This window comes from Ahaetulla prasina, chromosome 1 (assembly GCF_028640845.1).
Source record: "Ahaetulla prasina isolate Xishuangbanna chromosome 1, ASM2864084v1, whole genome shotgun sequence".
Classification (NCBI taxonomy): Eukaryota; Metazoa; Chordata; class Lepidosauria; order Squamata; family Colubridae; genus Ahaetulla; species Ahaetulla prasina.
Genome location: NC_080539.1, coordinates 302,531,275 through 302,555,140, shown reverse-complemented (window position 1 = coordinate 302,555,140; position 23,866 = coordinate 302,531,275). Strand labels below are relative to the sequence as shown.

At 37.4% G+C, this 23,866-nt stretch overlaps 1 protein-coding gene across 3 annotated transcripts in view; it reads right to left on the bottom strand.

Annotated features, from left to right (window-relative positions):
- PAPLN (papilin, proteoglycan like sulfated glycoprotein) overlaps positions 1 to 21,732 on the bottom strand; it is a 97,791-nt gene extending 76,059 nt beyond the window's left edge. For all 3 annotated transcript variants that reach the window (XM_058161951.1, XM_058161952.1, XM_058161953.1), the window contains exons 1-2: positions 21,464 to 21,732; positions 10,156 to 10,218 (exon numbers count right to left, since the gene is read on the bottom strand). In XM_058161951.1, coding sequence (XP_058017934.1) covers positions 10,156 to 10,212 — 57 coding nt within the window. In that variant the 5' untranslated portion in view covers positions 10,213 to 10,218; positions 21,464 to 21,732. The remainder of the gene's footprint in view (positions 1 to 10,155; positions 10,219 to 21,463) is intronic.
- Between the last annotated feature and the right edge of the window lie 2,134 nt (positions 21,733 to 23,866).

The window sequence follows — 23,866 nt, the reverse complement described above, 5'->3', positions numbered from 1 at the left end:
AATTTAGGAGGGAGGGTTTGAGGCCCCCCCTCCCTCTGGGGAACAATGGTGGCGTCCAGCTTCCGCCTTCACTATGAGAATCTTGATGACATCACTTCCCTTCGGCTTCCTGGTTGACTAACTGTACTCTGGACTCGTTGCTCCTGTGAGTGCCCCCTGGTGGATCCGGAGGAAATTACAAGGATACTGTGCTTGCCTGAGGATTTTAAAAAATTTTTTTAAATGGCAAAAGGTCAGAGACCAACTGCTGGAGAAATGGAGAGAATTTTGGAAAAGTTATCTAATATGGACAAGAAACTGGATGAAATAAGAGCAGAAATTGTGACTATCCAAAAGGATTTAAAGGACACTCAACAAGTCTCAGCAGAAAACAAGCAGAAAGTGGAAGGCCGGGAGGGTGAGATGCGGGCAGTGCAGAAAAGAGAGGAGACGACAGGCAATGCTGTGCTTGGACTACAGATGGATAAAATGTCTTATTTCCTTAGGTTTCAAAATCTGGAAGAAGTGGACCAAGAAGACTTGAGAGATGTTGTGACTAAACTGTTGGGAGAATTTCTTGGGAGAGGTGTTGACTTTATGAATTGGGATGTGGATCGAGCTTATAGAGTTAATTCAAAATATGCACGCACGCATGCAGTTCCTAGAGAGGTTCATGTCAAATTTGTGAGAAGAGAGACGAGAGATGAAATTCTTAGAAAACATAGGAGTGGGGCACTGACTTATAGGGGCAGGGAGATAGCCATTCTGAGGCAGATTCCCAGACAGGTACGTGAAATGAGAAAGAAATATTACTTTTTGTCAAGCAAATTGTACCAGAAGGGAGTAGGCTTCAGATGGCTGATGCCAGAGGATTGATGATTTTCCGGGAGGGCATTACGAAAAAATTAGTACAATTGCGGAGGCTGCGGCCTACGTGGAGGAACACAAAGCCTCCTGGAATTAGATGACCCAGGAGTTGAAGAAGGGAGGTTATAGACCATGGGAGGAGGCGGCTGCCGCTGTTGCGGCCCTGGAGTTGGGTCAGGCTGAACCCAGAGTTCTGAGATCCAAAACTAGGAAGTGACAATGATATTTGGTATTGTGTTGGTTTTCCTTATTCTCCTTTGTATGATATTCTGATTATTCTTGACCCTTCTTTATTGCGTATGTAAGATTGATAAACTTAGCTACTTCGTATCACCTGCTTGCCATATGGCTGTTGTATGTGTTTAAAATTTTGAGTAAAATTCTTATCTTGTATAAGAAAAATGAAAATTTACCATACCTGATATGTATTTGTATAAACCTTTTTTGACCAATAAAAACTTTTTGGAAGAAAAAAAAAAAAAAAGTTGAACTTGGGCAGCAACATCATTTTACACATTGCAATTCTACCAAACCAAGACAGCTTTAAAATTTTATATTTATCTATCTTCTTCTCAATTTCGTTAATCACCACATCATAATTAAGTTTTTTCAATTCTTTAACCTTAAGTGAAAGCACTATACCCAAATATTTCAATGTGTTTTTAATCCTTATCCCAAATTGCTCTTGCATATTCTCAGACTCATTACCATTACTATCCATCAATAATTCTGACTTTGACCAATTTACTTTCAATCCTGTCATTTCCTCAAATTCTATCAAATGCTTATATATCTTTTCAGATCTTTCTACATTTTTCAAAATAATTAAAGTATCATCCATACAAATTTATCTTATACCCTTATATCCTTCTAATTCTTCATCTTTTCTATCATTTTGTCAATATTTCCATAGCCAATAAAAATAATGTTGGGGACAGGGACATCCTTGTCTCGTACCAGCTTCTAATTTTATCTCTTCAGTTAATATTCCATTCACCTTCACTCTTGCACTGCTCTTTTGGTACAATTTTGAAATAACATGTATAAACTTATTACCAAAGCCTAAAGCCTCCACAATTACTTTAATTGTTTCCCATTGTACAGAATCAAAAGCTTTAAAAATATCCAATGATACTATACCAATTTTATCACCATTATATTCAGCTACATCTATAATATTTAATACTCTTCTAACAATATCACTCATGTATCTACCCTTCACAAAACCTACTTGATTATAACTTATATATCTATCTATAAATCTATTTAATCTATTACTTATAATAGCAGTAAATATCTTTGCATCCTGATTAATTAAAGAAATGGGCCGATAGGACTCAATCCTTTCTAAATCTTTATCTGGTTTAGGAATTAGGGATATCATCGTTCTATTCCATGACGAAGGTACTTCCCCACCATGTAATATTCCATTAAATAATTTTTGCAATCTTGGTATTATTAATTCTTTAAATTCTTTATAAAACTCAACAGGTAATCCATCCTCACCTGGAGCTTTCCCTAATTTTAATTTTTGTATTATTCCATTAATCTCATCTTGTGTTATATCTTCTTCCATCAATTCCTTATATGTTTGATCAATTTTCACCACATACTTTTCTAAATAGCTTTGCAATTTTCCCCGATTAATTGGTTTCTTTGAATATAGATTCTGAAAAAAATTTCTAACCACTTCACATTTCTCTAATTTTTTATAACATCTTATACCTCTATCATCTATCAAAACTCCAATTTCTCTCTTCTCTCTTTTATCTTTCGCCATCTTTGCCAATAATTTAGAATTTCTATTACTAAATTCAAAAAAATTCCTATTTAAAAATCTCAAATTTCTTTTTACTAACTCTGTATCTTCTTCTATCATTTTATTTCTTAACATATTAAGCTCCTGAAGAATTTTTTTTTCTTTAGTAAGCAAAAATTGATTTTCCAATTCTTTAATCTGATTTTTATCTCTTTCCATTTTAATTTTATAATTTTTATATTTCCTACTTGATAATTTAATACTCTCCCCTCTAAACACCGCTTTCATCGCATCCCAAACAATTTCAAATTTAACCTCCCCGTTATCATTTAATCTCCAACTTTCCTCCAGTTTTTTAAGTATCCATTTTTTATCCTTTTCATTTTTATACAATTTCTCGTCATATCTCCAATAGCTTCTTTTTTTCTCAAAATTAAAATCTAAGTCCACCATAACTTCTGCATGATCAGAATCTTTAAAAATTCCCACATCTACCTTATCCACATTATTCAACAAATCTTTAGAAAGAAAAATATAATCAATTCTAGAATATGTATTATATATCTTAGAGAAAAAAGTGTATACTCTCTCAATTCCTTTAACCTCTCTCCACACATCGACCACGCCGTTTCGAAGCATCCACATATTTAAAATCCCCATTTTATTTGCTCCTCCACAGCGGGTGGGATTAGTACTATCTATTTTATCTCTGATTAAATTAAAATCCCCAGCCACAATTACTTTCCCTACACTTTCATTCTCCAAAATTTTTGTTATTTTTTCAAGAAATTCTCTTTGTTTTTCATTCGGTAAATATAAATTAACAAGTGTCACTTTTTCCTCATTAAGATTTCCAACAATTATTACATATCTTCCATCTTCATCCAAAATTACCTTATGTTTTTCAAAGTACACCCTATCTGATATCAGTGTTGCAACTCCTCTAGCTTTTGAAGTTCCAAATGCTTTTTCATATATTTGCATACCTTTTATATACATTCTATTTGAATCTTCAGATTTCTGATGGGTTTCTTGTAAAAATAAAATGTCTGGCAAATCCCTTTTAATCTTAAGCTCCAATCTTCTTCTTTAATCTGATTCCTGTACCCTTCACATTCCATGACATTATTTTTATAACTCCCATTTAAAATATAAATTTTTTAATCCTATCCCCGCATCTTCCTTTCTGTGCCCACCACCCGACATTAAACTACCATATTTAACATATAAACAACAATAAGAAAACAGAAAAAAAACAAAAAACAAAACAAACAATAAAGTACAAACAATCTTCTTCCCCCACATCCTCATCGATTTCGCCTCTATAAAGAGAATGGGGGAGAGGGGACGTGCCAATGCCCGGGCCACTTCTTTCGGGCTGTCTATTTAAATTCATCACTCAAAAAAAAAGATAGCGATGACCCGCATTCAGCTTCGTATTTTCCAAGACTCTTATCTGCTTCTTCTCTTACTGTATCCTCACGACTCTTCTTCTGTTCAACCAACACAGGTGATATTTCTTTCCTCTTTAACCCTTTGGAGTCTTGCCCTCCAATAGCCCCTTTTTCTTCTTCTGGGATTGATGTTTCTGCGTATGTTCCACCCATCTGAAGCATTTGATCTTTTATCTCCATTAAATCCTCCATCTCAATCAGTCCAAGCTCCTGTAAATATAATAATGCATCTATATCTGGGCTGATTGTACGATCCTTCCTTTATAAAAAAATTTCAATTGTTGTGGTGGCCTCCAATTGTATTTAATTCCATTATCCCTCAAAACTTTTGTGATTGGTTTTAAAAAAAATCTCCATGCCCTTTCTTCTCTTGATATATCCGGGAAGACTTGAATAGTCTTCCCTTCAAACTTCAAAGCATCTCCCAACTCTCTCACCTTGGCCATAACTTCCAACTTATCACCAAGATTTGCGAACCTGACAAGCACATTCCTGTTAGAACCATTTTGCCTTCTATATCCAATTCTCAAACACTTGCCAGGTCTGCTATTGTGAACGTAAGTTGCGTATCCAAATCATTAATCCATTTCAGAACCCGCTGTTTCAATTTATCCTCCTTTTCTTCTGAGATTCCTCTGATAACTAAATTATATTTCCTCATCTCTTCTTCCAAAAGACAGATTCTCTTATCTTGCTGCTCATTTTTATAAAATATTTTACCAATTTGCCGATCTACTTTTACCTCATGCACATGCATCTGCTCCATTTCATCTTTAATCATTATCATTTCCTCTTTTTGTTTTGCAAAGTTTTCATTCATCTCTTGCTTTAAATTCTGCATTTCAGATGTCAGTTTCAATGTCAAATTATCTATACGCCTGATAGTCCTGCTATTTTTCCCCAATTCTATTTGAATCTTCAGATTTCTGATGGGTTTCTTGTAAAATAAAATGTCTGGCAAATCCCTTTTAATCTTAAACTCCAATCTTCTTCTTTTAATCTGATTCCCTGTACCCTTCACATTCCATGACATTATTTTTATAACTCCCATTTAAAATATAATTTTTTTAATCCTATCCCCGCATCTTCCTTTCTGTGCCCACCACCCGACATTAAACTACCATATTTAACATATAAACAACAATAAGAAAACAGAAAAAACAAAACAAAACAAACAATAAAGTACAAACAATCTTCTTCCCCACATCCTCATCGATTTCGCCTCTATAAAGAGAATGGGGAGAGGGACGTGCCAATGCCCGGCCACTTCTTTCGGGCTGTCTATTTAAATTCATCACTCAAAAAAAAAGATAGCGATGACCCGCATTCAGCTTCGTATTTTCCAAGACTCTTATCTGCTTCTTCTCTTACTGTATCCTCACGACTCTTCTTCTGTTCAACCAACACAGGTGATATTTCTTTCCTCTTTAACCCTTTGAGTCTTGTCCTCCAATAGCCCCTTTTTCTTCTTCTGGGATTGATGTTTCCGCGTATGTTCCACCCATCTGAAGCATTTGATCTTTTATCTCCATTAAATCCTCCATCTCAATCAGTCCAAGCTCCCGTAAATATAATAATGCATCTATATCTGGGGTGATTGTACGCATCCTTCCTTTATAAAAAATTTCAATTGTTGTGGTGGCCTCAATTGTATTTAATTCCATTATCCTCAAAACTTTTGTGATTGGTTTTAAAAAAAATCTCCATGCCCTTTCTTCTCTTGATATATCCGGGAAGACTTGAATAGTCTTCCCTTCAAACTTCAAAGCATCTCCCAACTCTCTCACCTTGGCCATAACTTCCAACTTATCACCAAGATTTGCGAACCTGACAAGCACATTCCTGTTAGAACCATTTTGCCTTCTATATCCAATTCTAAAAACACTTGCCAGGTCTGCTATTGGGAGCGTAAGTTGCGTATCCAAATCATTAATCCATTTCAGAACCCGCTGTTTCAATTTATCCTCCTTTTCTTCCGAGATTCCTCTGATAACAAAATTATATTTCCTCATCTCTTCTTCCAAAAGACAGATTCTCTTATCTTGCTGCTCATTTTTATAAAATATTTTACCAATTTGCCGATCGACTTTTACCTCATGCACATGCATCTGCTCCATTTCATCTTTAATCATTACCATTTCCTCTTTTTGTTTTGCAAAGTTTTCATTCATCTCTTGCTTTAAATTCTGCATTTCAGATGTCAGTTTCAATGTCAAATTATCTATACGTTCTGATAGTCCTGCTATTTTTTCCCCAATTTTATTTAAAGCTGCAGCAAGTTGCTGCGTTTCTGAAAGTTGTTGAGTCATTTTGAAAAAAACCAAACTAAGATTCCAAACCAATTTTACAGAGGGTCTTAGTGAAGATCAAAGGACGACTGTCTTTTAATTGAAGCGAAGCGGCTTATTTGCACTGTTATCTCTCAAGTTCAAGGATACTCCACAAAGAAACACAAAACTTCACAGCTAACATTAATCAGCGCCATTTTTCCTCCACGTCAGCAAAGCAGAAAGGAAGACAAACCAACTTAAACGAAGCAAAATCCTTTTTTTTTTTGTAATATAAACAAGCTATTAATTTGCTCTCAAGAGAAAAAAATAAAGAAAAATTAGCTCAGTAAAATCCTCTTACTGCCAAACAATCCAGTAGAAAGTCAGTTTCTCTTCTCTTCAATTAAATTCTTCTTGGCTGAACTTCCGGAAGGCTCAAAAAAAAAAATTCTTCTCATTATCAAATTCAGTCCTTAATATTCAGTCCTTAATATTCACTCCTTAGCCTCAGCAATAGAAAAAAATTTTTTAACACAGAACAAGATAGTTAATTTTGGAAAAACAGAACACAGTAATTTATTCCAACTTATCTTGTCTGCCGGCTCGGTCAACCCACGCTGTAGAAACTCCTTAATTCAAGCCGTTTCAGATGACCTACCAGTTTTAAATTCAATCTGCTGGGCTGTTAACACTTTCAGTTCATGATTTATTAACTTTCCTCCATAACAGTGCATTCCAAACGGCATAAATTCTCATAAATCTTCATTAATAAGCCCTGTGAAGTGAAGGAAAGGTCCTTACCCCACCACGGTCATGGCCACGCCCCCTACTTACATTTTTTTTAACGTGCTTTCGAACTGCTAGGTTGGCAGAAGCTGGGACAAGTAACGGGAGCTCACACCATTAGGTGGCACTAGGGATTTGAACTACTGAACTGCCGACCTTTCGATCAACAAGCTCAGCATCTTAGCATCTGAGCCACCACGTCCCTTATGGTGCCTTATAACTCACTACATTATTCCTTATGGGAAAAATTTATTTAGTATTCATCAGTTTTGGTACCCATCACACCTCCTAGAACCAATTAACGATTAGTACTGATGTAATCCTTTCCTATACAGGGAAATTTCCTAAACTCTATATATTATTTTTTCTTGTATAACTTGTAAATTAAGGTCAATTGATGCTCTTGCTATAGAAGAGTACTTTCCCATTGTCTAGACAAAATAGGAGTATCTAATTCTTTATTCTACTCCTTTCTCCAGTTTTGCATATTAAATGATTTATTAGTAACAAATATCTATAAAAAGAAAAAGCAGGTTGTTTTAATTTTGAAAGATTTAATCAATTGTTCTAATATCTCTGCTGAAAAAGCTGACAATATTTACAAGTGTTGTAGCTGTAAACATTGCCACTGAGTTACATTTGATAGATATTTGTCTCTCAGCACAGCTTATGTTAAAAATTCATATTCATCATCTATTAATTGGTCCAAAGTCAATATCCCAGCTTTCATTCAATTTTTTAAATGTTGGGTTTCCCCATAAAGTCAGTTTAGCATGTGAATGCAGATCAAATTTGTTTTTATTAGACATTATATTCCATAGCTTTCTAACAAATACAATTGTTTTCAGACATACTATAGTTCTATTAGTCCATCTAACCAAAGGTGCCATATATATATATTACAAAGTTACAAATCAGAAAATTAACACTATTTGTTGGCTTTCCATATTCAATAGTTGGCAATATATAAGTTTAATAATATAGCTCTATGTCACAGGTTCTTTTATATATACCCAGGTCGGTTAGCTCCAAAACCCCAGAGAACCAAAACAACCCCTCTGGCCTCTAGGCAATACCCACAAGGACTCAAAGGCTAGTACATCGTTTACTATATCACTCTTCCGAATTCTGCTACAACTCCTGTTCTTCCACTACTTCTCTTTGTGAGTCCTACTTCTGAAAAACAGTAACTCTTTTATTTGCCTTGAGCTGCTTCAGGTCAGTTTAGTTCCCCCAAAAAACACAAACTACTTTTAGATACAGTAACAGAGTTGGAAGGGACCTTGGAGGTCATCTAGTCCAACCCCCTGTTCACACAGAAGACCTGTACTAGGGATTTGAACCACCGAACTGCCGACCTTTCTGATCAACAAGCTCAGTGTCTTAGCCACTGAGCCACCTAACCAGGCAACATAACCTTCTCTCTCATTCCAACACAACCACCAGGAACCAGTTGCCAGTCTGCTCGGCTTTTACAGCCACCAGTTGCTGGACTGGCTAGGGGAGTTCTTAAAGTGACAGGACACCAGCAGGGCACCAGAAGCTCAGGTGCTGACCATTTTGCAGGCAGTCTGACCTCTCACACTTAATATTCAGAAAACTGAATTCTCCCTCATTAACTAGCAACTGCATTTTCTATCAAGATATTCTTGGAATTGAAGAGCCCCATAAAACAATTTCTAAACAAATAATTTATTAATTTATATTCTGAGAGGAATTCCTCTCAGAAAATAAATTAAACTGGGAATAATACTCAAAATAAATTGGGAATAATAGATTTAACAGATTAACGGAGTTGAAAGGGACCTAATAATACTCATTTTGAGTATTGTTCATTCCCCTTCCTCCAAAAGATTAGATTTAATGATTCTCATCTATCCATATGTAAAGAAACCTCATTTTATTTATATTACATATTGCTAACTGAGTTATAGCTCTCAGAATCCATATATCTCAGGAATTTGGTACAAATATGGAATTGATATTCCTTAAATGGATGAGTTACCAGATTTTCCACGAGAAACCAAAAGAATCCATAAAAGAATCTGTCCAAAGTTCTTGTCAGGTCTTACATGGTGTAACTGTGGTAAGATCCCCCTCCCCCCAGAGAATGAAATATTTTGGGGAATATTAAAAGAGGCAGAATATTATATTTTCCCAAAGGAGAAATGGAGAAAAATCATAACGAAGGCAGAAAACAGTCCCATAGCCTCAAGCAGAAGCCTCAAGGCTTTAGAGATGGATATGTTGTGCCTATTAAGAAATCCAGGCCAGTTTATTCATAAACAAAAGGCTTTCAGCCCATCTCCCCCCAGACTTGGTGGGATTAAGAATTTACATTCCCCCAAGGACAAGACGTGACCTTTAGGACATAATAAGATTTACCCACCACCATTAGAATAGCAAAAGACACAAAGTTCACTACATTGCACAAACCTCCTGGAACATCTCAAACACAAAATCCCCCCAAATGTATAAAAGCCCAGCTATCCCAACCCCATTTTGTCAGCTGTCCCAGAACCAGTGGTGGATTGCTACTGGTTGCTCCGGTTCGGGCAAACTAGTAGCGGCAGCAGTGGGAGGCTCCGCCCGCCCACCCACCCGGATGTCATCACGGACACTCTGTGCATGCGCAGAAGCTTCTGCGCATACACAGAAGTGCCACACGCTAACGAAGTGAGCACACACACACACACACACGCTCCCAATAGCAAACCAATAGAGAAGGTAAATGAAGCCCACTACTGCTCAGAAATGTATACTGTTGTTGCTTGTGCTCATCAATAAGCCTTCTTTCTTAAGCAGCCTCCATTTTATTCCCAGCTTGGAAGCAGACCTGATTTTTCTTCCCACATAACCCACAAAAGAACTGTGTTCTTTTGAAAGAGCACAAGACTTGTTTTTTAAGCTCGGATTTATCCTTTGCAAACATCTTTTGCCCTTTGCACATCCTTTTTTACCCTTTGCACATCCTTTGCAAACATCTGGCCTATATTTTTATATTTGATTCTAGTTCTTAAAGTTGGGCCTCAATACTTACCGCCAGTGTAGATGGAGACATCGCTGCCAGTGCAACCAGTAGGATTAATAATACCATTATGTCCTGCAGATGAAGAAGAAAATAAACTTTTAGAAAAACAAAAGAAACTTTCCCTCTATGATCTCTCTGTCATGGCTTGGTTGATCTCTGTCATAGGTCAGTTTACTTCAGCAGTGAAATCTGGCCAGATCTATCCAGCTCGTGCGAACCGGTAGGACAAGCAGCGGGAGGCTCCACCCACCTGCCAGGACATCATTACATCCTGTTTTTGACCCTCTGCGCATGCACATTTCTGAACCAATAGCAAAGGTAAGTGCTTTTCACCGCTAGTTTACTTCTTTCTCTGTTTCTGTTTCTTTCCCCTCTTCAAGATGTATTTTAGAGTGAGTGTCAATACTGATCTTTAGTAATAAAAATCTTCATGTATTACTAGGTCTATCTTTACTTCAGAGACAATGAATGTCTGCTAACATTCATTGGTAGTTGGACTAAGTCAATACTGTATTCTAATAATTTCATATTATAAGTAATAAGTCATAATAGGAATAACTGCTATGAATGCATTTTCCATATAATGAGATGTAAATTATTCAGTATTCTTTGACACTCTGCTTATGTTCAAGAGCATGTCCTCTAACAAGTATTGCTTCTGAATTCAACAATAGTAGCAAGGATTATTTACAAATAATCTAAATTGTATTTTTTTAAAAATAGAAATATATATATAAATGAATAAAGACAAAGATCATAAAAGGGATAAGAGAGTTAAATAGAAATGAATAAGCAATAGTTTTATAAATGTCATAGAGGTTATAATTTTCCAGGAGGTCATTACTTGACTGTGAATCACTATTAAGCTCCATATAAAACATAAATATCAGGAACCATGGTCAGTACAGTACAAACCACAGAATGAAATTATGAACAACAAATTCTGGCAAATTAAATTACAATATCTCTTTTCATAAGTGAATTGGAGTAAAAAAATGGCTGCTTTGAAGTTAATCACTCCTTTATCCCTCCTTCAATCCTGATCACCTTTCCTCTCCAAAGGAATTTTTCATTTGAAAACAGTTCTTTTCACACTATGGGTAATTCTTGACTTACAACCGCAATTGAGCGCAGAATATTGATTATAAACCACTGTAATTCACCAGGTGTCCAGATTTAATTTCATGACCATTTTATGACAGTCATTAACTGAATCACCATGATTATTAAGCAAATTACTTGAATGTTAAGCAAAACCTATGATTATAAGTTTGAACCCAGCTTATCCAGTCGGTGTTCTTGCCAGAAAATGATCATATAGCCATGGAATGCTGCAACCAGTCACAAATGCAAGCCAGTTGGCCAAGCACCTGATACGGCTGCATGGTGCAGCAGTCATAACATTGAAGGTGGGTCATAAATAACCATTTGTTAGTCCAGCGTAACTTCACATGGTGATTAACTGGCCAGTATCAATCAAGGACTACTTGCACTGACTGCATATGACACTTACTTAGCCCTTCAGGATATTTTGTTACATTTATTTTGCATTGTTCCCTGCTTCTACCATTATTTTGCATTGTACTGCTTCCAAGATCCATTGCTGGATCTTGAATAACTATCTTCTGTACAGTGGTGAAATCCAATTTTTTTTACTACCGGTTCTGTAGGCGTGGCTTGGTGGGTGTGGTAGGGGAAGGATACTGTAAAATCCCCATTCCCATCCCCCTCTGGGGCCAGCCAGAGGGGGTATATGCCAGTTCTCCAAACTACTCAGAATTTCTGCTGCCGATTCTCCAGAACCTGTCAGAACCTGCTGGATTTCACCCCTGCTTCTGTTCCTTTGAAAGAGTTGTCATGTAATAGCCGGAATAGCTCAGGCTGTTAGAGCCTGTTATTAGAACACAGTAGCCTGCAATTACTGCAGGTTCAAGCCCGGCCCAAGGTTGACTCAGCCTTCCATCCTTTATAAGGTAGGTAAAATGAGGACCCAGATTGCTGGGGGGGCAATAAGTTGACTTTGTAAAAATATACAAATAGAATGAGACTATTGCCTTATACACTGTAAGCCGCCCTGAGTCTTCGGAGAAGGGCGGGATATAAATGTAAACAAACAAAAAAAATTGTAAAGCCACAGGTTGAAAAGTGAAGGAAAATTTCAGATCTGAGTAATCCAGATCTGATTCCCATGTTTCTGTCAGTCAGGTGACAGCTTTCAATTAATTAGTTTCCCTTTGTTGCACTAAATGGGGCACATGTGCTTTCATTAAGGGAGCTCCAGGAAACAAGCTTTCCAGCTCCGGTTTCCCTGCCTTAGAAGTACCTTGGTTTCATTGGGCAAAAGAGCCAGGTGCAGCCATCTTCACATGGCAGCATCAGTGGCTTTGGAGGGCACAGGTGCACCCACAGGAAATGGCACCAGCTCTCTTCTTTTGCTTTTATTTCTTCAAAGGGGCCGGGATAGCTCAGGCAGTAGAGAAGCCTGTTATTAGAACACAGAGCCTGCAATTACTGCAGGTTCGAGCCCGGCCCAAGGTTGACTCAGCCTTCCATCCTTTATAAGGTAGGTAAAATGAGGACCCAGATTGTTGGGGGGGCAATAAGTTGACTTTGTAAAAAAAAAAAATACAAATAGAATGAGACTATTGCCTTATACATTGTAAGCCGCCCTGAGTCTTCGGAGAAGGGCGGGGTATAAATGTAAAATAAAAATAAAAAATAAAAAAGCTAGTTTAAAAAAATATTCCTGATGCAGATCTGGGGAGGCTGGGATCAGAGTAATTTTTTGGGTCCTAGCTAATTTTGCTTTCACAGGCCCCTTCCTCTATAAAAAGAATAGTATTTAAAAAATATACCTCATATAATTTTCAATATTTTCTTTGAATTTTACAGAGATAGGAAATAGCATTACATCTAATCATCATCATCAAAGTTAACTAAATTTCAGTAGCCGCCCTATGCCTCTAGGTTACAAATAAGATTATTGGCTAGATGTTCACAGTTTGTGCGTTTCTCATGTGTTTTTTTAATTAAAGGAGTGAAAATAAATGAACATTTATGAAAAGGCATACAATAAATAACTTCTACTTCATTTTTATTCCTTCTCATTAAAACAACATTTTAGAAAGTCACTTTGGATAGTGAGATGGGCAGCATATAACAAACATTTTCATGGGCACTAGGCACTTTATCTATAATAGCTAATTGATAAATCAGCCCTGAGTGAGAGAGAGTGCTGTTAATAAGTAACTGGAAGCCAAACAATGAGTGGCTGACAATTCTTTGTATTTTATTATTGGGTAAAAAGGAGTGGTGTTGATTGGTTGATTGGCTCTAGAATCTTCACATGCTTTTTCTTGTAGGAAAAATATTGAGGTAACCCTGAAAGGAATTTTCTAATTCATTCATCAGTGTCCATATTTAGCACAGGAAATTTGTATGAATAGAGCAAGCCCATTAAAAGTATCTCAAGACAGATGCTTACATTCCAAAAGGACTAATACAGATTATTAAGGAAGTTCTGAGAGAAATCTTGCTTCTTTTAGTTTTCTCTCCTCTTGGTGGGGAAAGGAGAAGGAGAATGTGTCTGCTCTCTCTCTTACCTGAAGCCCCACCCCCCACCCCCCACCCCCTGCCCGTGAGGAGTGGGATAAAAGACCCACTCCTTATTTCCTTCCTCAGCAGTCTTATCTATACATCCTTATCTGTAAGATCTGAATTATCTCTAGAATAAAATGAAATGAACTTTGTATTGAAATCAGAAAGGTTTTGGCATGGGATGATGAGTCATCAGGACAATTCCAGAACCCATAATATCTCTTCAGGGCCATGGATATTTATTTGGGGTGTAACATAAAAAGCGTTTTCAAATATTGGATGCCTCAGGGAACCAGTAAAGCTTGGTTGCGATAATCTTATTGCTAAAGATAAAAATCAGGAATTTGAGGTATTCAAGTACTACCACATTGGGGGTGGGGGTGGGATGTAGCTCAATAAAATTATCACTCTATAGTGTATGTTAAAATGTATAATTTGTTTTTGGTTTATATTTGAAAATCTCAAGTTTTTGAAAATTAACAAGAGATCAGTTTCAGTGGTTGGCTAAAATGGTTATTATACTGTTCTGGAAAGGGATGTAATTATCAAGCCAGATAGTAAACTGAAGGGGGACTATAAACTAGGATTCTTTAGTCCAGAATCTGTCTTTGGGATAGTGCCAGTCTCTCTCCAAGTCTGGATTGTACAGCTGTTGCGATATGTCCCTGGTTATTTGGTATTAAGCCATTGCTTGCATCTGGGGAGGACTTATGCAGAATAGAGAAAAATATTCTGATTTCTACTTGTGCATTGATGGTGGACACTAGATCATAACTTGCATAGGATTTTATAATCTGCAAATGACTGCATGGTGCTTTATAACTGAATTAGTGCAAAAATATTTTGTTGACATTTATTTTCATATGTTTAAAAATGCTTTAAATCTTCTCCACTTTTCTGCCAAATTTTTAGTCTGAAAGATTCACAGGAAATATTCACTTTTCATTCCTTCACAGTGAGTTTTTACCCCAGCCAAAAGTACCAGTAATTAATTTCACCTCCTTTCTAAACTTTGTCCTTTAACATCTGGTTCAGCACAAGAGACTAATGTAAAAACTACCCCAAAGAAGAATATAGCAAACATTCCACCATTTTGAAATATCAGACTTTAGAATAGAACAAAGAAAGGGTTAGTAAGAGATTTCAGTTCTGTCTTCACTAAGGGAATGATAATCCTAAAGAAAATTAAGATTCATTCATTTCTACATATTATAATCTCCTATTTTAAACCTTAATTCAGTATTAAAATAGAATCATCATACAATAACTAATAACTATCACCAGTATAATATAATTTATGAATAATAAGTCAAGATAAAAAAATGCTATAGTTTCTCTCTAATCCCATGAGATATTTTGGTAATCCAGATGGAATTCAACTCCCAGAATTCCCCAGCCAGGATGCTGGCTGGGAAATTCTGGGAGCTGAAATTCACTAATCTTAACATTGGCAAGGTTGAGAAACGCTGGTCTAATCTGAAAATTGATCTTTAACGAATCATAACAATTTAAAATTTAATCATTTCATTGGAGATGCCCAAAGAAACCTGCAAGTTTAGACATTGCTCCTTAGATGCTAATGCATACAATCTGGGGAGTGTGCATTTGCTTATTTTTTGGCTCTGGAATCTGGTGCAAACACAGAACTATGTGAGAGACGAGTTGACTGACTGACAAAATCTAACTCTGCTATAAGAAATAAAGCCTGCTTGCTCTATGAAGAATCATCACAAAACATTCAAAGCAGATTTAAACTATTTTAAGAAGAAATGCAGAAATAAACAATGCAATGGTATGGCAACATTTTTCCATGCAGGATAACTCAAATTTGAATAGGAGGAAAATGATCCTGCACAGGGTTGCCAAGCATGTATTATGATGGTGTTGTTTATAAAGTTAAATAAAAACTTTAAATTTTTATATAAAAATATGTGCACTGGCATAGCACGGTACTAGTTTTGCAGTATTTGTGGTCTGCCTTATTGTTTGGTTTTCTGAAGTTTCTCTCTCTCAACAGTCCTAATTCTATAATATAGCATGGCATAATTCCATTTCTGAATTTTAGAGTCATTATTGTATTTATTCACAAGTTTCTTTTCCCCTTCAAAAATAAAGCATTGCTCTTCCCTTCTAATCAAGTCATTAAATAAGTAACTACAAACAGGGTAGAATTAAGCAATTAAATACTATACAACTTTCTCAACCTGATGCCCTAGAGGTACATTGGAATACTATTCCCATTATCCATTGCCAGCTGGGAATAATGAAATTTATGATCCAAATTATCTGGAGAGCATTCTAATGATGAAGTACTATGATATATTCCCCCAAAGGCTGGAGATGATAGGATAGGTTTAATCAAGTAAATACTTGAGAAATATACTTGGTAGCATTATAGAATCCTGATAGAAAAGATAAACTATTGGAATATGCATATCTGAGTAATTAGATATCTACACTAGATATGTTTATCTCCATACAAGATGGCTTTTCGAATAATAAATAGCTTCCATGTGAACTAATAAGTCAATAGTATTTTGGTGAAAAGGTACAAGGAGATATGAGAAAAGTCCTAAAGTAGGATTGACCAAGCTTGTTGAATGTTATAACAATATATGGGAATTATAATCTTTGGTAGCCATTACATAGAATAAGGTATTATGCATCGTGGATATTCTGGCTCAGTTCTTCTGGAATGCAAACCTGGCCTGGCCAGCTAGACTGAGTTGTAAAAGTATGAATGAATGAACAACCGAATGAATGAATGAATGAATGGGTGAGTGAGTGAGTGAGTGAGTGAGTGAATGAATGGATCTTTTAGTTCAAAAAGTGAACTATAATAAAAGGAGCATACTTCTTTTCCTACATGTGTAAGAAAAAGAACAAGAGACACTGAAGGTGCCTTATGGCCCACAGTCTTCAACTGGAGTAGTTGGCAGAAAACAAGTCTAGATTTTGTTAAATTCAGAAAAGAGAATGGCAACATCTGATGTAAGCCCTCAAAAATGACATAATGTTCCTTTCAGATCTGGCACTGAGTAAAACACACCATTTTTAATCATTTACCTATTTCTAGTAGGGAAACTTGATCTGTTTCTAAACTAGAACTTGACCAGATGAATCCCTGTCCAAATGTCAATATATGAGAAACACAAATTGATTGAGAAGGTCTGCTTAGTAACCAAATGACAGATGTCCCCCAAAGTTGGATTTACATTTTGATAACACTATCATGTAAATTGGGTATAAATCTTCTAAAGTGGTGGCCTTTCTGTCCCAGTGAAATTTTTGGAAACATAAGTACAGTAAATAATTCTGTACATTGAGTTCTATGTATAGGATGTAGACATAAAACTCAAGGTATAGGATGCCTTGAATGGTGAAATGGCCCATAGCAGTCTATATTTATTTCCAGAATCTGTTAACTATTGGGATTTGCCTATGTGAATTCAACCAGTAAATGCAGGAAAAGCATCCCAGAAGAGTTAATTTGTTAAATGAAAAAGATGTTCACATTTTAGAAGTGCAGGCCACCATGAAATTGTTTCCTGTCGTAAGTGAATTAAAGTTCTGTCATTACTTTGTGCCTTTTTGTATGCTAAGTGTAATCATAATATACCAAATGGTTTTTAAAAAGTGATCAAAGGTAATTTTCAGAGTAACGATGACTTATTGGTAGACGGCTGTTCTTATGGATCATCATTAAGAATCACATTCCAAAGAGGTGGAGATACAGTAAGTGTTGATTTCTCCCCAAGGTATTTGTTTCCCCAATCTGAATCCAAAGAATGGGTCAGAGGAAAATATTTACTCTTTGCTCCATTTACTGTGTTTTACGTTGGACAGATCACTGATGTATGAATGCATTGCCACCTATGTACAATAAAGAAGCACATTCCTAAGTTCATAAAAATTCTAGATTAGCAATCAGCTTAACTATAATATCTGCTCAGTACATTATAAGGTGGGGTGTAATTGAACTTCATTATGTTGTGCTGAACAGAGGAAGTTGCCTTGTATTCAGCCAGACAGCTAGTCCATTATGAAGGCAACCAGCAGGCTCCAATCCTGCAGGTAAGACCACTTGACTCAGGAACTTTATAATTTCCATGAAAAATGCACTCTTTTCCTGCTGTTGTGCCTATACAGAAATCTTGCCTCTAGTGACACAGATCTCCATACAAAAAGGATGGTGAGCTGGTTTATATCAAGTTAGTTGCGAAGCCATCTATGTAGCACATACCACATGTAAGTATCACTGTCACAATGTGTGTGTGTTTCTATACATTTTCACATTTGTACATGTATTGATACACTGAGTTGGTATTGATGCACTGAGTTGATGCAATGTATTGATTGCACTGAGTTGGGGACTGCATACTTCAAGCAAGCAAATGTCTAGGTAACCATGATTTTCAACACAGCATACAGAATTCATGGAAGAGGTGACTGATACTATTCTGATCCAGATTGGATTCATGAAATCATGCTGTGTTATTACTTTTATAACTGACAATCATATCATATACCAGTTCTACATTCCCACTTACATGAATGTTTTCATAGGAATTGGGGATCTGATCCAAGTCCAAATTTAAGAGGAAATATTAGCTAAGTTCGCATGTTGTACTACATTTGTCTTTATTGGTTTTAATATGATATGTGTGAAACTAGCCATTGTTGTCTATAGATCAATTTGTGGTTTAGAATTCAGTGTGACCCAACTCACTATTAATCATGAAGTGACTGATAAAAGTTCTTAGTGCATCCTGTTTGGTAAAATGTCTTTAAAAGCAGATTACGTTTTGCATAAGTCTCCTATATGACTCAAATATGTCTCTTTGAGTCAGATAACAAGAAGAGATTATAAGCACGAGCACAAAGAGAGCTTCTGAACTTCCTAAAAAATTCTCTCTCTTCTTGGTAGCTAGTTAAGTGCTAGCTACCCATCCCTATCATCTATTTCCTTAAATGCATCCTTTTTTTTCTGTCATAGATATAAAATCTGCTTAACTAACCACCTGGTAGGACAGGAAATATTAAGGGGGCATCAAATTCTATGTTGGCATAGTTATATCAGTTTAATGACTAGTGGAAAGCGCTTAACATGGGATAGGGGCAGGAAGGAATTTTGACAGATAGCCAGTCCATTGCTTTTAGCCATCTGTCAAAATTTGGTCCAGGTTTTGTTTGATTTCCAAGTGACAGGTGTGTGTGTGTGGTGGGGTGGGGGGTGGGGGCTGCATGGTGAAGTGCCAATAATTAAGTCAGGCTATTTTGAAATACGGGTTTGACATTAATGCTTTTCAAACAACATTTAACACGGCTCCCCTTTTAAAAGCAACCCAACTATAGGTTTGCACAATGCAAGGGGGTGCTTTCCATTTCTCTTCTCATCTCTCATAGTACCTGTCAGCTGGCAGGCAGCTTAGTTTTAAACACTGGTTTAGCACTCTTTTCAGCAGAACTAAATCTCTGTTTAAGAATGCTATGAGCATGGACCTTGTGCATGATGTGAGAGAGGGAGCCAATTTATATGCCTGCTCTGCACTTGTGAGCTGCTATTAAGCTCACAAGTATTGAATTGTTCAACAATTCAATATATAGAATTCCTGGGGAGTTGCACCATGAAAATCACCGCTCTCCCTCTCCTGTTTCATGGTACAACCCTATCATCCTCTCCTTTGATCTGCTGCTATTCAGGTTGATTCAGGTCTCTGGGATTAAACTGGCCTGGAATCTGGTGGGAAAAGTTGGAGTACCCACTTAGAAAGAACCAGACTCTTTTGTGGTCCAAATCAACATGGCTTTGAAGGACGATGTTCACAGCATCGAAATATACCTCTAGGAACTGTGCTGATCATCATCTTGGTTGTACATTATCGTAACATACACACTCCCATTCATGATAACTCATACTGCTTAACAAATCCTGAGGTTGTTGCTATCTTGTGCCCTTATTTTTCACAACCTTTGGTTCAGGAAGGAAGGCTAAAGCTTATTTCTCTGAGCAATCCATTGCAGGCTGCTGCTTTGCTAAGGAGAGTGGAAAAGATTTCCTATGACTTCCAGGTCTGCCCAACACCCGCAGGCTGAAAACAGTTGCATTAACTTGCTGCAGCTTTAAATATCAAGCTTTTGCTCTTTGCTATATTTTTGTTTATATTATTTTTGCAATGTTTGGTCTAGCTTATCATACCCATGGCAGCATTTGGCTGAACAAGGCAACTTTACAATAAAACTTTAATGAACATAACTGGAATGCTTGACATTTCATGGAACTGTTAGAAGCAGGCTTGTGCCTGGTAAAATTGTCATCCCATTTACCTCAGTTAGTGGATCAGCTTTTAGTGCTCGTTAGATGCCAGGTTTGAACTCCTATCTCAGCCTGGTAGCATGCAAATTGTGAAAGTTAAGGTCCAATATATTTGAAGAATACCAGTTTAAAAAGGCTGCTCTCTACTGACCAGCAATTCTCTCCAAGTCCTTGAGACAGGAAGTAACTTATGTCTCTTTTCCTGCTTTACTATACCAGTAGTCCTCGACTTACGACCACAATTAAGCCCAAAGATTCTGCTGCTAAGGGAGACATTTGTTAAGTGAATTCTGCCCATTTTACGACCTTTCTTGCCACAGTTGTTAAGTGAATCACTGCAGTTGTTAAATTAGTAACACAAATGTTAAATGAATCTGGCTTCCCCACTGAGTTTCTGTGTGTAAGAAGGTTGCAAAATATGATCACATGACCCTGGGACACTGCAACCGTCATAAATACATGCCAGTTGCCAAGCATCTGAATTTTGATCACATGACCATAGAGATGCTGCAATGGTCGTAAGTGTGGAAAACGGTCGTAAGTCACGTGTTTCAGTGCCATTGTAACTTCAAACACAACTAAAGCGAACTGTTTTAATTTGAGGACTACCTGTATAAAGAACTCAAGTATGCAAAGCCTGATCTTGCAAAGCCTGCCAGCACTTTTAATTTTCTTCTCCCGTTCAAATAAATAAATAAATGAGAAAGAAAAAAAAAACAAAATTCCAAATCTGTTTACTGGATCAAGCACACACGTACACTGCTCCACTCCAGATAATCTGTGGAATTGTTCCCACAACTACGTGCGCCTGTAGCAACATGATTCTTTCATCAGCCGATGGCAACCACTGCAATTTGTGTCACCCACAGCTGCTTGCCTTGCTGCGAACCAAGTTGGCTTGGCTTCTGGCATTCATGGGAATGTCTGGTTATTCCTGTCTCTGCTTCCCTTTTCCAAAATACACAGAATGGAGACAAAGCAGGTGCAGGGGGAAAAAACCAAGTAACCCCCTTACAAACAAGTGCTCTCAATCTTAACTTTCACATGCAAACTCTACTCAATGTATGAACTGAATGTGCAAACAGGCATCTCTGGTCAAGGTTGGAAGGAGGACATCTCATACGAAACAAGCAAGGCTACCTGCTCCCTATTGAAGTATCACAGCTTTGTGCTATGTTAGAAAAAAAGGGCCCCCGAATGAGTTAACTGTAAGTTAATTTCACATGTAAACATCCCTTCTTCTTCGCCTGCCAAAAATCACGATATTTATCTCTAAATGTTCTCCCTTTTACATGACACTCTTTCCCGTCTAACTTTTGAAACTTGATCAAACTGATTAACCCAGGAGTGGACAGTGAGAGGCACCCACGATTTAGTCTGTAATCCAAAACCCACCCTCCTTACCTGATGCCGGATCCGCTTGTCAGTGAGGGCAAAGTGCTCACTGATGCCACTTCTGGAGGGTGAGGAGACCAAGTCCACAGCTTCTCTCCGGTTGGAGCTCCGTCAGTGGCTCTGACACTCTGTCTTGCCTTCAGCTTCTGTTTGATTACTAATTCTTTACAGCACAGGAAAAGGAGAGTTGGGTTTCATTTAACCCTTTCAGCCGCAAAAGCTCCTCCATGGTTACCCTGTGTTTAAAAGCTGGAGTTGCAACTCTAGAGACATGAGAGAACTCAGATAGGGATAATTTGCTTCTCTTTCAGATAAACATTGTTTTATTCAAAAATACTGTGTTGTTACAGAAGTTACTGCCAAGGTGGGGCCTCTCTGAATTAAATTTTATTTTAGCCAGAGGCTAAGAAATCATCAAAAGACAAGGCAGAGGCACGAAAGGATCTCTAACCGGAGCCATAGTTTCTTCATCTATTAAAGCTCCATGTGTAAGCAATGAGAAAACAGGCGTACTCTGGAGTTTATATCTAAAGAATTCCAACTGTTGTCCAGGACTGTCTCCATCTATGCAATGTGGTAAGTTACTTCTTGGGACAGAAGTCTGGAGAATATACGCAAACAAATTTGAATTGTAAGTTATGAAAGTACTTGATCCCACCTTTTGCACGAAGCATACAATTAACTTCAGGATTTGTATTCACACAACACACTGAACTATAAATCAAGTGAATAGGGATGATACAACATACAGGTAGTCCTCCACCTCAGTTTGTTTAGTGACTGTTCAAAGTTACAACGGCATTGGAAAAAAATGACTTATTACCATTTTTCACACTTATGACCGTTGCAGCTTCCCGATGACCGCGTGATTTACAACCAGATGCTTGACAAATGGTTCATATTTATGATGGTTGTGGTGTCCTGGGGTCATGTGTTCATCTTCTGAGACTTTCCGACAAGCAAAGTCAATGGGGAAGCCAGATTCACTTAACAACCATGTTACCCATTTAACAACTGCAGTGATTCACTTCACAAATGCGGCAAGAAAATTCGTAAAATAGGGCATAACTCACTTAACAAATTTTTCATTTAGCGACATAAATTCTGGGCTCAGTTGTGGTCATAAATCAAGGACTACCTGTACTCGATTACAATGTGGATGGCTAATTTGTTACACAAGCCTTGACTCTGTAGCCATTCAGAAAACACAGGGCATGTGGAGCCAAGCACTGTGCTACTTATTTGCTTTTTATCCAAGTTTCTCAATGTCTGGGTTTAACAACCAAACAATAAACAAGCCAGCCAAATTATAGTCTAGTGCAGGGGTCACCAACCTTTCAGACCTCAGGGACCACTAAATTCATAACTTTAAATCCCATGGACCACTATTATGTATTAGTGATGGGACGGGGTCCTTCAGGCACTTAGCATGGCCGCCTGTTAGCAAAGAGAAGCACCCGGGGTCAACCCTAGCTTTGCTGTCCATTGCAGCTAGAAATCTCAAATACGACCAATGAACGTTTGTCTTGTAGCCAGCTCAGGCACTAGATCGCTCCTCCCTCCTGCAAACTCTGTCTCTCGAGGAGCCCAGCTGAAGTTTTGTGCACCGCTGACTGAAGCACCTGGACTCCCAAGGAGGTAGGGAGAAGCTGGAGCTACTAAACAGGCAGCCAAGCTAATTGTCTGAAGGACCCCATCCCATCAGCAAGCGGGATTAATTGCTTTGGCAGGCCGTATCTGGCCCAGGGACCATAGTTTGAGAATCCCTGACTTAGTGCAATATAAAAAATGCAAAAATGCAAAGATTTTTCTGCGGACCACCAAAATTTCCTCACGGAGCACCAGTGGTCCACGGACCACCAGTTGGTGACCACTGGTCTAGTGTGCTGTACTAGACTGGTCTAGTGTGCTGTACTATTCCATCCTGCAGATGGAAAAGATGATTTAAACCTTACTTGCTATGTGGTCCAGATCCAAACTAGGATTCTGCATGCTATTTATAATTTATCAAAGTGATGCTCAGACTTTTACATACTTTTCTAGTATATATTTGACATTGCATTATGTAGTGATGGTATCTCAGCTTAATCCACCTCCTAAATGTTTGTGAGGATCATATAAGGAAAGTTGAATTAGGACAATATACTAGACAAATGTATCTGCACAATATCCTTATCCATTATTATCTTTATTACTATCTTAATTAATTTTGGTTTGCCGAACACAATAAAGGAGACTATTTGTAGCTAAAGGTTGAAATGAGGGGTCACTTATGCTCTGTGAACTTGGTTGTTTTCTTGGAGACATTTCATTATCCAAACTAGGTAACATTATCCATGCATTGATGATGTTACCAAGTTTGGCTAATGAAACATCTGCAAGAAAACAACCAAACTCAGAGAGCATTAAGGA